Genomic DNA, 13,179 nt, shown 5'->3' with positions numbered 1-13,179 from the left:
CAAATCGCTTCAATTTTTCCGCGTCGCGCGATGCGTTTCGCGAAACGAACATTAATACTCGAATCCGCCGCTGCAATCGTCTCGACCGCTATGTAAAATGGCTCTATACCCTCTTGGAAAATTCCCCGAACGTTCCACAGCCGCTACGTCATTTTTCATAACGTCGTTCATTTTGATAACGTCGCATGAACGCGAGTGCAACTCTATCTTCGATCAAACGTCGTTAAATAGCTTTGAATGTTGTTCCTCGATTCTTCCAAACCTCCAAGGTTTGCTCGTACAAGAGTTGTAATTAGAAAGAGAGTGATCTTCCGACATAGAATTGAAAAATTCTATCTTCTTTCTTAGAATATCGTCTTGAAAAGAAACGAATAAAGAACGAGTAAGTGTTCGATGCTAACTTATTAATTGCGACGAAATGGGAGACGAACGTCCGAAGGATTTAATTATAATCCAGTGGCCGGTGAAGGTAGGGACAAGGTCGAATTCTTTCGATGACCTTTGGCTTCGTGGAAGGAGTCCCGGTGATTCAATTTATTTTCGAGTTTTTCTGCGCTCCAACGTATTAACATTCGTCTCGCGGAGACGGTATCAATTACAGTGACTGATCGAGGGAGGTGGAAAAACAAAAATCCGTCCCTTCTGCCGGAGTGCTCGCTTGGTTTGCAAATCGGAGACAAGGTCGCGTAGAATATACGCTCGCGAGAAGCTTTCCTCGATACCGTGACACAGTAAGTTTATTTATCGAGCGAGATTTGCTTCTAAATCGAGTTAAAACAAAGACTCGATCCTCGAAGTAATCGATATCATAATACACGTGTATTATATATAACACACACCCATGTGAAAAAAATCTATGCAGCAGGTGATTAAGCTTGTACATAACAAGTTTCAGTAACACGGCCAATCTTACGCAGCGAATAACGCGAACGAATGCAAACGAACTACGAAAGCGAGTAATTACTCTTTCGTGCGTAGGTTTTACGGCACGGAGAAACTTACAGCTTACAACCAGTTATAAACATTACGTATTATGTATTAGAACAGACAAATGACGAATGTCAGACACAACCTTCTAAGTCAACACTACACACTCCATTATGCGATTTATGCGAGGTGGAGAAGTCGGCGGATTTTCTCATAACCGATACATTCTTACGCGTGTAGTGGAGCTCTGAGTAAATGTCAATGCTGTCAGTTGATTATACAGATACGTATCTACGGATACTTAGAGATCTTTCAGCAGATATTGCGTACAAATGTTTTCAGATAACAGAATACCGAATACGTTTGTTAAAAATATCGCACAATGGCGTAGGGTATTTGCAGAACGACTACCCTTTGTTCCTGTTTGCGTTATGGTATTTTGATTGATTGAATTTTAGATATATCGTTGTTTTGTATTTTTATGGTAATATAGAAAGTGAATCTTTCGGAATCGTTGAATGAAAAGCGAAGGTGAAGTTATACTTTCTTTCACTCTCCGAATTACGTAATTGGTAAGCTCCGGCTTCGAAAAATTGCGAAGACCAGCAAAGAGCTAAATCGAACAAATAGCTCTCGTAGATCGTGTATTTCTTAAATATTGCTCGCGTGTACTAAGTACCGGTACAAGTACTAAAGCGTAAAATTTTATATCCGTCGCGTTCGTGTTGCTCGACGATAAACATTACATCAAAGAGCATTACATTAAACCAACGCGGAATTACACGATTGTACATAACGCTAGGCACTTAAAATGGTTTTTTAAACTTTAAACCAACACCTAACAAATCTGCCTCTGACCGCGATAAGTACGAACGTCCGCGTCCTCGGAACGATAATGGAGAACGAGTCGATCGCGTGAGACAAGCGAGATTACCTCGAGTAATCGCACGTGAAGGAGCCAGCGATCCGACGTTGGAAGGCGGGTCGTCGGTGAAACTACAAAAACCATCACCCTTGTCGTGGGTGACGGGGCGATTTCGACGACCCTCGTTTTGTAAACTAGGCGCGAGGGAATTTCCAGCTAAAAAGCGGGTGATTAATGATCCTCTTGCCTCTAAAAAGGTCGTCGCGTCCCTCCGGCTGTCCCCCTGCCTCTTCCGCCGTGACCGTGCCAGTTCCTTAGGGCTGCCAGGACTAGTAATTGATTCCGGATTACTTGTCGCCGACAAGAAACACGACCATCGCGAGATCACTCTTGACATCGCGTCACGGTGTAATCTGTACGCGTTCCCCGTCACGCAGAGGAATTATTCCACACCGGACACTCCTTTGCACTGCGTCTTCCTACCTCTGTATAGCGTTTTATGTGGAGATTATCTCGAATCGAGATGTAATTTTTGATGATACGGTTCTTTTGCAAGGTTTGTTAACCCGCTGCAAGACAGGACGAGCTACCTTCTTCTTGTGGAATTAGGTAGATATATTTAGAGGGTGTTGCAGATAAAAATGTCGCCAGGAAGTTTCAGCATTTGTTCGAAGCGTATGAAGATTGTGGTGATCTGTATTTCGAAGAGAGCGTGTAATCCGAGTCGTAAAGGAGAAATAGTTCAAATCGTCTAACATCTATTCGACTTCCCTCGCAGCATCCATCCACCTGCACCAAATCCAAGCAACAAGCACGATCGCGCAAAAACGTGAATATGTTGGCGCGATCAACAGCTCGTCACGTTCAACTGGTCTTCCACTTCCTGCCCCGCGATGTCATTAAAAGCATCGTGAATATTTCACGTTGCAATGCTAGACGACTTACCCTGCACACCACGCTCCCCTTATTACACACGCCATACTCATTTCAGCAAAGATAGAATCAAAAAGAAGGCTCGGTCACGCTTCACGCTCGTGTCAAATCGCAAACGTGAACGAATCGTGGATAGCTCGGGACAAGAAGCGCGCGTTCCGTGGCGCGACGCGCGCTGGCAAGAAGAAACGAAGACGGAGATGCGAACGCGCGACTCGCGAGAGCCGCGACTACTTACATTGTATCGTAGCAAAAACAGCCGAGAGGATCGACCGTTAGCCTGATCGCCGAGGCGGTTTTTCGTGGGGCCAGGAAACGGTTCGAGGTGACGAGGGTAATATTTCAAAGCTCGTTGAGTGCTCGGGCGAGGAGCGTGCACGCGGAATGCCGGCAGTAATTTGAACAAACGTACGACAACGTCTCATTTGTCAGGCGCGTGTGACGCGACCGACACCGGGGCCCTAACGCGCCAGAAATACCGCCGATGGACACTTTTTCTCCCCTTCCACGATCGTTGCTTCTCTCCTTCGTTCCATCCTGCTGTCTCGTGGTTCGCGCGCTCGAGGAATTCGATCGTAATGAGCTTCGCGATGTCAAAGGGTTCTTGTCCCCCTCCTGGAACGAGTCGCGATCACACGACGGTAGAATGATTGAACGACCAGGGTAACTTTATTCTGGGTAACTATCCTAAAGGTCGTATCTACGAACTGACGTATTCACGTGTTCATACAGAAATCCGTTTATTTGCACGAAAGTTTAGGTAATGCTCGATCAAACGATTTTCTGCTCTTTGACTCTACTTACGACTAGACCGCAGACTTTTACGCAAATTCATATTCTCGGGAGTATAATTAAAAAAGGTAGAGTCTTGGTAGGAAGATTGTATGCTGTCAAGTATTACAGAAAGTACTACACTTTGGATGTTTTATATATTTTCTCATATTATGTGCGTTCTGCGATTTTAACTTTCATGCAAAATCTCGATGTTCCATTCGCTCTACCAATAAAGCAAAAATCTTCAGCGTTATAAAAGTTCTGCCTTCAAACTATCCCCAGCAACGTCCCGAACGTTCATCACAAAGTATCGAGAGTTCTCGCTCGCAAAGCGGGTCGACTCCAAGAGTAAACTCGATGTTGACCCGATGGCGTACAGTCAAAGCGTCCAGCCAGAATTTTTACTTTGAAATCGCGCTGGTACATAACGGATAGGCGAGCGTGTTCGCGATGAGAGGCAGATTGGCCGGTGTTTGCGATGAGCAAACGCTGCTAATTAAAATCCCTTCTCGGTCGGTAATCAACGAATGCCTTTAGGCTACGAGCGTGGTCAACGATCCTCGACCCTTCAACCCCTTTTTCTCGAGAAACCAAAGAATCAACTGAACTCGATCGGCCTCGCGGCTTCTTTCTCGCAGAACTACATAGATACATTCTTCTCTTACCTGAAGATGCAGCTCTCGATCTTCCTCGCGAGGCTCCTTGGTGAGCATTCCGCGGGGCTGCACGAGTGAGGGTCGTCGGGCATCGTCTGCAAATAGAGATTGCGAAATTGGAAATATCTTTTCATTTGTTCGTTTAGTAATTAACGCGTTACAAGAAAGAGTTACGTTGATGGCGATGATAAAAGGAAAGCTGTCAGTAATGTGCCTAGAACTTGTTTGACGAATATTTTTAAGTCTTCTTCTACTATGCGGTTAACTTTTTGATACCTTCACGAGTTCCTATCATTGTTATCAAAGAAAAAGTCAGAGAGGAAATAATAAATTAACTGTTAATATACAGACAACATTCGTGTGTAGAGTCCTACTGTTATTTCAGTGACGAACGTTGGAGAGAAAGCATGTTCGACATAATTTTTCGTGTCCCACATGATGTTTGGCAAGTCGCGTCGCCGGTCGGCTCATAAATTATCTCGAAGGAACGAGGGTAGAAGACGAGCTACACGGTATTCGCTTTATTTTAGAGCAATGATATAGCATATGGTTTCGGAAAGCCGAACACTCGTCATCCACTTCCGCGTGATGTACTTACGAGCGAATCTTATTTTTCGTGGGTAACATAGTTATGGTCTGGCGCCTAAGCAGACAGATCGCTAACTTCCGAGGCGTTAACCCATCTACGGATTCAAATTCCAAGTCACCCCGCCCCATTAAGTTTTTGCCACGGTTCTTTTGCAATTTAAATATTCAACAATTTTAGATTTTAAAGATCGAAACATTAGGAAATTTGAAAATTCGAGCATTCGGAAATTTAAAAATTCAAATATTCGCTTTACTATTCTCGAACGGGTACATAAATTCAAACACGTGTTACATTTAAAGGGTAATAATTCTGTTGAACTATTCTCGTGAAAGAAAATCTCTCGATACCAACGATAAATTCGCATCTCAGACGAACGAATAAGAAGAGAAGTTAAAGCTTGAGAGAAGCTAAACTTTGCCCGATGAAATTCCGATCAACCGCAGCTAGGAACGTAGGTAGCATCTGCGCGACAAGGATCGCTTGAAACCCGGCACCCCGAAAATTTTTACCTCTAAGCAAGCAGAGTGCTCGAGATGATATCTTGGCTCGATGCATCCATCCCTGAGGTTGTAGGAAAGAGTTGGCCGGAGCAAGGCTATTAATAATCGTCGTGTAGAAGGCGCGTGCTGCCGGCGACGGTCGTGTGTCGCATAACGGGTGGCGCGGAACGTTTGTTTGCTCGCGGTGGCCACCGGGTTGACAAACAGCGTCGGAGGAACCGGACCACGGCGAACGTGAGGGCGTAGAAGAAGGGAGAGCGCGGTGTTTTCACGCCGGATGAAAATAGGGCTCGACGATCCGACCGAGGCAGATTTATCGGGCCTTAATGGGCTGGAGTCTCGTAAAAACCGCTCTGTAACCGAGACTTTGTCAACGACTTTGTCAAAGTTATGTCAACAGAGGCACGCTGCCAACAGCTGGCGTTATTTCGACGCTCGACGACGACTTGTTTATAGGCACGACACTGGGGGGACTCTTGCGCGCCTCCGCAGCGAACGACCATTCGGGGAACGAGCCTTTCGTCCGAACGCCTTTGGAGAACAATTTGTTTATCGGTCTGGGGATAAAAGAAGCTTACAATACGACAGAGGGATGGAGCTCGATATAGCTAAATTTAAGTGACCGACTTCCTTCGGGTTGGCTGGGTTATCGCTTCGTTTTTAGTGGCAAATTTTCAAGGCGGTTTTGGTTTGAAAGTACGAAGCGAAGTATACCGCGTATAAGCATCTTAGGTCATTTACTCTTCCTCGGAGTAATGAATTTTCTAGATCTTTTTGTTGAGAAATACGAGGTGGAGTATAAAGAGGGGTAATTGAAATATGTGTGTCGAATAGGTATGTTAAAATCTGTAGCGGAACTGTTAATCACGGTTCACGGGCCTCTAATAATTTTCCGGTATAATGCAATTTGGTGGCGCGGACGAGCGGTGAACAAGCAACAGCGAACCGAGGCAGAGGGAAGTCTGAGACACGATCAGCTTATTCCACTCTGCTGGACGGCCAAGTAACATTGATGTGATTAAGCCCCATCGCAAATTATGCCATTACACGTTAGATAAACGTCTGTTTGACTTCGCCTCTTGGCACTGTTCCGCCGCCGATGTACTTAATACCGATTTAAACACGTGTACGAACCACCGCACGAGCTTGCGACACGTTATCGTCGAACTTCCTCTTTCAAAACAGCCTGCTTGTTTGCAGAAGCTGGACTCTCTGCGTGGGTTCCTTTGTGCGATGCCTTTACGTTACCTTTTGAAATATGTTACGACCCGTTTCGCCAGCAAAATCGCTTCTCTGAACTAGATCAGAAAGTTTTTGTGTTATTGTTGCTTCAGCGGTCTTCCTGTATTTCCATATTTTCAATGATATTCTATATTTATCAGGTTCCTCAATTTTAGTATTTAAAAACTCGTTTACGTTGCAAAAAATTACATCTTCGATCAACGATAAAACAAGGATATTTATTCTTTGGAAGAATTTCGATGATTTTTCTATTTACGCTTTTGCTAATTTAATTATACCGAGAATCATATTTTGCCGAAGTGATTGATCAAGTGAAGCTTGGAACGTCGAAAGACCACATAAACCAACGCTATCAAACATCTTTTCATTTTCTTCGGCTTGTGATATAATAAGCGTATTGGCAGTTTCTGTAGACGAGAACAACGTATACGCGAAACGATAATTACTCAGAGTTTTTTGGCCGAGGGGACGGACGGTGGGTTTAATCAAAGCCAGGACGCTCCATCATCGGCAATTCGATTACGATCGAACGTTCGTCACGAGTACGATTAATCCTCGCGAGTGGTCGGTTGCGTGGAGAGATGAGAACAAAGTTATTGCGTTCTCCTGTGCGTTAACGAGAAAACGATTTCGACCAGTGTGCGGTGGAAACTTCGATGGAGTCGTCATCCACCCACATCGCGTTCTGTTTTGTCCTTAGGACGAGCGAAAATTCAGTCAGAAGGAAAATCGAGGAAGTGATTAATACAGCTATACCATAAAAATGTGATATTACAAAAAATTAGTGACAATGAAGAAAAATCATTATCTACTTGGAATAAAAGTTGAGTAATTTGAATTATTAGATAGAAAATAAAATCTGAAAGTCTATTGTATAATATCGGACCTAACTACTCAATCGTATCAAAGATTCTTTCTTGGAACAGAAAACTAGTTAACTAAGTATTATAATTCTACAGCCTCGATGCGAAACGAAAATTCCTTCTTGGCTCCACTCTCGACAAAATTTCGTAATTGACATAGTTTCTTATCGCACACAACAGTTTCAACGAAACAACGCTCCCAATCTTCTTCCTGCTCCCTTATCTTCTCGTGCTTTCGGTTCAGGTACGAGTTAAGCAACCCCTCGATACTCCTCGACAGCGACACCGTTGTCCCTCCATAAATCGTCCTGCGCCACCCTCGAGGAATCATGGGAAACGACAGCGGCTCGTGGTGTCACTAGCGCGAGAATGGGGAAAAAACCCCGTCGTTTTCGTGCCTTCGTCGAATTAGTCGGGGCATTTAGCAGACCGCTTCTTCTCGTTTCCTCTCGTCGTTCGCGCGTGTCTCACGCTAAACTTCGACGCGAGAACAGGCAACGATAGCTGATTTGGTCAATTTAGATGAAAACAGCATTTGATCTGCGGTGTTGTCTAATCCATTCCTAGTATTTTCCTTTTTTTTTCTTTCTTTTTTAATGATAAGAGTAAATTATAGTTTGTCAGGCGTAGAAATGGAAAGTTAAGTAGTTAATGAATAAATAAATTCTTCGATATTTAGCACTTTTCGTGACGCACCGTGCATTTCAAATACACGACAGGTGAGTGAGCTTGAAAGTTTGTAAGTTACATGAGATATCGTGTACGTAGGTACGAAATTATCGAAAGCGATATCGTAAGAAGAGAAGCGAAACTTATTAACAAGATGAAAGATAGCAGTGTTTGCTTTTAAATAAGTTGTCCAAACAATTTGATACGATCATCGAAAGGAGCAAAAGAGGGATGAAATTATAACGCGAATTGCTTGCTAAAACGGTATATTGAAATTACAATTTATCGCCTGAACGCGTTTTCAACTTTCGCTATGCACACCAACGCGTGCGATTTCATGCTCGATCGTCCGAACAGCATTGAAACAATTAATTTAATCTGTACGTTTATTACACATAACATGCCGTGAACGCGTAATGTGTTCTTTAAACTTCGATGCGCCATAGAGAGGAAAATTAAGTTTACCTATTCGTTGGTTCTTTAATAAAGTATCAAACGACCTGGCTAATAGCGCCGTACACACGCTGACGGCAGAAAGAAACTTTCAGAAACTAGAGCAGTCAAGATCAATTTTAGAAAGGTCACTTGGCCAATTAGTCTCTACAGCTAAACTTAAACTCAGTCTTCGGAAATTATTTTCGTCGCGCTTTTTCATCCATCTATACATTAAACAGAGATGCAGCTCTCAATGTAAATACATACTTCGCCGCTAATCGTTTCGACAAATAACTCTGAACAAAGTACTTTTGAACTATATGTTATTATTTATCGCTATGCTATTATACTTAGATACGAAATTAGTCCAAGACATGAAAGTGTTGATCTTGGAACACTTTGCTAAAAGAATATAACACATTAGCCGATAGCGTGTGTGATCTTATCGAACATTAAACACGCCTCTAGATCGTTGGGATCGTAGCTGGCGGAATTTTTAAATTGTTACTTAAAACATTTTTAATCTCTCGGCGATACAAAACCCGTAAAAATCGGAGAAAGTCAGGAGTCATTTATCAATCACTCGTCTCACCCTCGGTAGGCTCCTTCAAGCATATCACGACTCAGACAGAAACAATGCTGTTCGGTTCGCGAGTGACGTTTCGATCGAACGGTCCCGCATGGGGGTGGTCGGAGGCCGCGATGTGCCGCAAATCCACGGATCGACGACGTGTCAACGCGTCGGACGATTCTCCCCGCGGAGGTTTGCGCGCCGAAGCCTGTGGTTGACGTCGATTAATCACGCGGCGGCCCGGCTGCGTGCTGCGGGCAACGACGTGCCGGTGACTTGCAACATAGCCCGCCGCCTATCATATTAACGGGTAATTGAAAGATATCCGGCCAGAAAGCGGCACCGTGATTTTTTGTGATGTCACTACGAGCACCGCGCCGCTGGAACGCTGCGCCGAATGATCGCGGGGTGACTTGCACCCGTTTGCTCTGAGACGTGTTCGTACCCGGTCCTCGAGATCACTCGCCAAAATGGTGTTTATTTTACGGGTAGTTTGTCTCTTGGCTCATTTGAAGAAAGTTGAAGAACGAAATCGTGAGACTTGTCAAAGATCGGAAACTCGTTCAACGAATTGAACACAGCTAGCACGAAATTCGAAGAGACTGTACGAGAAGTCTCATACGCGTTCTAAAATCAAAGACTCGCGTGGAACGAGAAGCACGAAGAATCTATCGCTTCGTTTCACTTATCCAAATATTTACAAATCACAGGGACGATTAACTCCGTGACACGATCGCATCTCGAGCGTCGTACGTATTAATAATTTAGAATGCGTCTTGTACGTTAATAAGTCAATATTTTGACTTTTTGATAAAGATGCGTGTAGAAGACTGAGACATCGCAAATAAAGCTGGTTTCGCGTTATTAATAATAACCAGGCGATTTCGGTAGGTCGCCTTCGGCGTTTGAGTTGGCTTCGCCTCGTGACCACCTGCGTCGTTGCGAAAACATTCTTCGTCGATTTACTTTCGGGAATTCGCGTGTAAACGTTGACGTATTTAAGGGAGGCTGTAAACCATCTATTTCGGTGTCTCGCCGGGAATAATCGCATCGTCATGGATTATCGGCTAGCCATGTACTCGCTGTTCAAGTTGGATGCCGAGCTATGAGAAAGACGAGTCTATCGGGCTGTCTATATTTTCTACGCGCAAAAAGCAATCGAACAATTCTAACCTCACGCGAGCGAATTTGAAGAAAAATGTGAAAGAAAAACTTGAAAAATACTCTCTTTCTTTCGTTTCTTTCACTCATATCCAACACGTGTCTCTTAAAAATCGAAAGTTTCTTCGTTATATCGATCGAAATGACACAGACTGCAAATCTTCGATTATATGATAGATTGAATTTAAAGATCTAATACCACTATCCCAAATCGTCGAAAAACCATAAGATTGTTCTGATTTGTATCAGCATCTCTCAGATATCCAAGCATACGTATGCCCGAATTTAAATATTTAACCGAGGAAAGGCGTGCGAGGTTGAAGCACGATGAAAATTTAATCTAATCGCGATATTCGTCCTCGCGTTGCAAGGCTGCCGGTGGTATCGGGATTGCTATCGCTGCGAGGCGGAGGCCTGGTCGTCGGGCGGATTTGCTGGATGAACGACGGTACGACAAGGAGTTATGATATCGGCGCCGATCGCCGTGCCAAGTGAAAACACGGTGGCGTGAGTAATATACAACCATAGGACGATCTTTTATAGTGCAGCCAGTCCGCGAGGGAATGATCCGCGGCCACGTCCGTAGAGATAGGATCGTTCTAACCCCCGCGCGAACCACAAGAAGAGAGGGTCAAGGAGGAGCGAACCCGGAGCAGTCAGCGGTTCTAGTCGTAAATAAAACCACGTCTGCTACCAATGCCAATCCCCTGGACCGTGTCCGGTAACTGTTGTTTGAGATGGCATAAAGTATATTGCAACCAGGTTTGAATCGAATCCTACAGTTTCGAGATTCGACATTGTAGAACTTCAAAGTGGGATTGAATTATTGAAGACATATATCAACTCTTCAAGCACTTGTCTACGAAATCAATTCGGATAATCCGAGTACTTTGCAAATACACAGAAGGGAAGCGCGACTTTCTATTAAAAATGACAATTTACAATTATTGGATTACTTCACAATTCTAGAAAGTAACTTAATTAATCAATAGAGATATCGGTTGATTGATACAGAGAAAAGAGAGACACAGGTGAAGCCCATTATATAGGCTCGTTACATCTGTCCATAAACATCCCAATTAAAAAGTTGGGCACATCAGGCAAATTAGACAAGTTAGTAAATCTTATCGCACGGTAATTCGCTTCTTACGTCTCAATTTTACTAGATTCATTAGCCTCAATCGCTCCGAAACGCTATGTATTTCCCAACAGCTTCAAATAATAGACATCGCAGCAGGGAAATTCCTGCTGGTAACAAATCTACGTCCCAACCTTAATCTACCATGCGTCGTAGTTACTTAACCGCGTATCTCCTCGTCCAATTATCTTCTCCCTCTCTGCTTCGTAGCGTGCGCAACGAATTGTCCTAAAAATTGGATCGAACGGTACCTTCGATTCCGTTCGATTGCACAGGCACGGTCTCCCCGCGGAGATGAAAAGTTCGACTAGTTGGAAAAATCGACGAGAACGACTCGCGTCGACTGATTGCCGCGGTACGGCGCGGCGCGGCGCCGCGTCGATTCCTCCCCGAGCAGAAATCATCGCCGGTCGATCGTGCGAAACTCGTTACCCCGGAGCCGTTAACCGCGCGAATAAAGAAGCAAAGTATATCGAGAGGCGTCCTGACGAGCGAATCACGGAACGATAACGTCGCCGCTTCTGATTTCCACGTAATCATGCCACCGCCCGGGGAACGTGTACAGTATATACGCGTCACAACATCCAACGCCATGGCAATTTCCAACACGTTACGCACGCTTCCTCCTGCAGACCGGTCCGGTTCTAGCCGATTTCTGCACCCAACCAAACTTGTAAGTCACTTGAGAAACGAGCCCACCGATTTGATGTGCTTTGTTTTCTTCGCGATAGCATAGGATTTCGGTCTTTGGAAGGAAGATTGATGGAGCTGATCTTGCGAATAGTCTTGTTTGAAGTTGGCATTTGTGAGAATTTAAATGGAAGATGACATATTAAATAGATTCTGATTATTATTTACCGCTAATCTCATCACTACTCTATGCTAGATAATATTTATATTTCTATAATGCAAAATATTACACACGTGCTTTATATCGATTTCTGTGAAAGTTGTTGTCTACTATTGCTTGTGATAAACCATACGCTCCGCTAAACAAAAATTTCATGTCCACCTTCCATCGAGACGCTATCATCTTCACCGGAAGTGAAAGCTAAAAATTCAGGCAGAACAGAAACGCTCTCGACGACGCAGCTGCCATTTTAACCTATACGTGTATCCACGGCGAACGAGTTACGCGGCACGAGTTCCCCCGGCACGAGAGAAGAGAGCAATCAGCTCGGCAATCTAGCATTATTCCTCGGCGCGTTATTGCGTTATTGGCGTGGAAGTCGAGGTCTGGAACCAAAGAGGAAGACCGATGGGCAGCGGCGGTTGCGTATACCGCGATTAGGCGGGTTACCGCGATTTGAATGATTAGATAGGCTTCGAGACGATTCGGAGATGGCTGCGTTCCCGGCGGCGAAATAACAGCCTCCAGCCAGAAGCGGGCGGATGCGTTCGTGACCGGTAGGCACGCATCTTGCGCTGCGGGTCGATAGTTCGCACGAACACGTCGACCAATTTGCTTATTTGACTCGACCTATTGCTTTACCGAGCAAATGTGGAGTTTCCTTCATAACCAAGCAGATAGATAAAAAGAAGGTTGGGGTTAGGTTGGTACTTTCCTCCCTCCTTCTATTTTATGATCGTACATAAGTATTATATTTTGGCCTAAAGAGCTTCTCTTTACTTTGTTCACTTATTTATTTGGCTACGACCACAGAAGTCTTGTATTATTGTACAATTAGCCTATTCACAGTTGAAGATATACGGAATAATTTTCTGGCTAGATAACTTAAATGGTATCGTGAAAATTACAACTAATCGTCTAATCTAGTAAATCCCAAATAAAATAAAGAGTATAGATTGAAACGAAGTATAAAGTTCGTGGCTTTGCGTAATTTGTCGTAATGAAG

The 13,179-nt window shown here is 44.1% G+C and overlaps 1 protein-coding gene across 1 annotated transcript in view; it reads right to left on the bottom strand.

The window, feature by feature from the left end:
* LOC100643692 (girdin) overlaps window positions 1-13,179 on the bottom strand; it is a 178,112-nt gene that overhangs the window by 164,091 nt on the left and 842 nt on the right. Inside the window, exon 2 of the mRNA XM_003395945.4 lies at window positions 4,165-4,250. Coding sequence (XP_003395993.1) covers window positions 4,165-4,247 — 83 coding nt within the window. The 5' untranslated portion in view covers window positions 4,248-4,250. The remainder of the gene's footprint in view (window positions 1-4,164; window positions 4,251-13,179) is intronic.

Source organism: Bombus terrestris, chromosome 6 (genome assembly GCF_910591885.1).
Source record: "Bombus terrestris chromosome 6, iyBomTerr1.2, whole genome shotgun sequence".
Taxonomy (NCBI): domain Eukaryota; kingdom Metazoa; phylum Arthropoda; class Insecta; order Hymenoptera; family Apidae; genus Bombus; species Bombus terrestris.
This window is presented reverse-complemented; position numbering and strand designations above follow the sequence as displayed.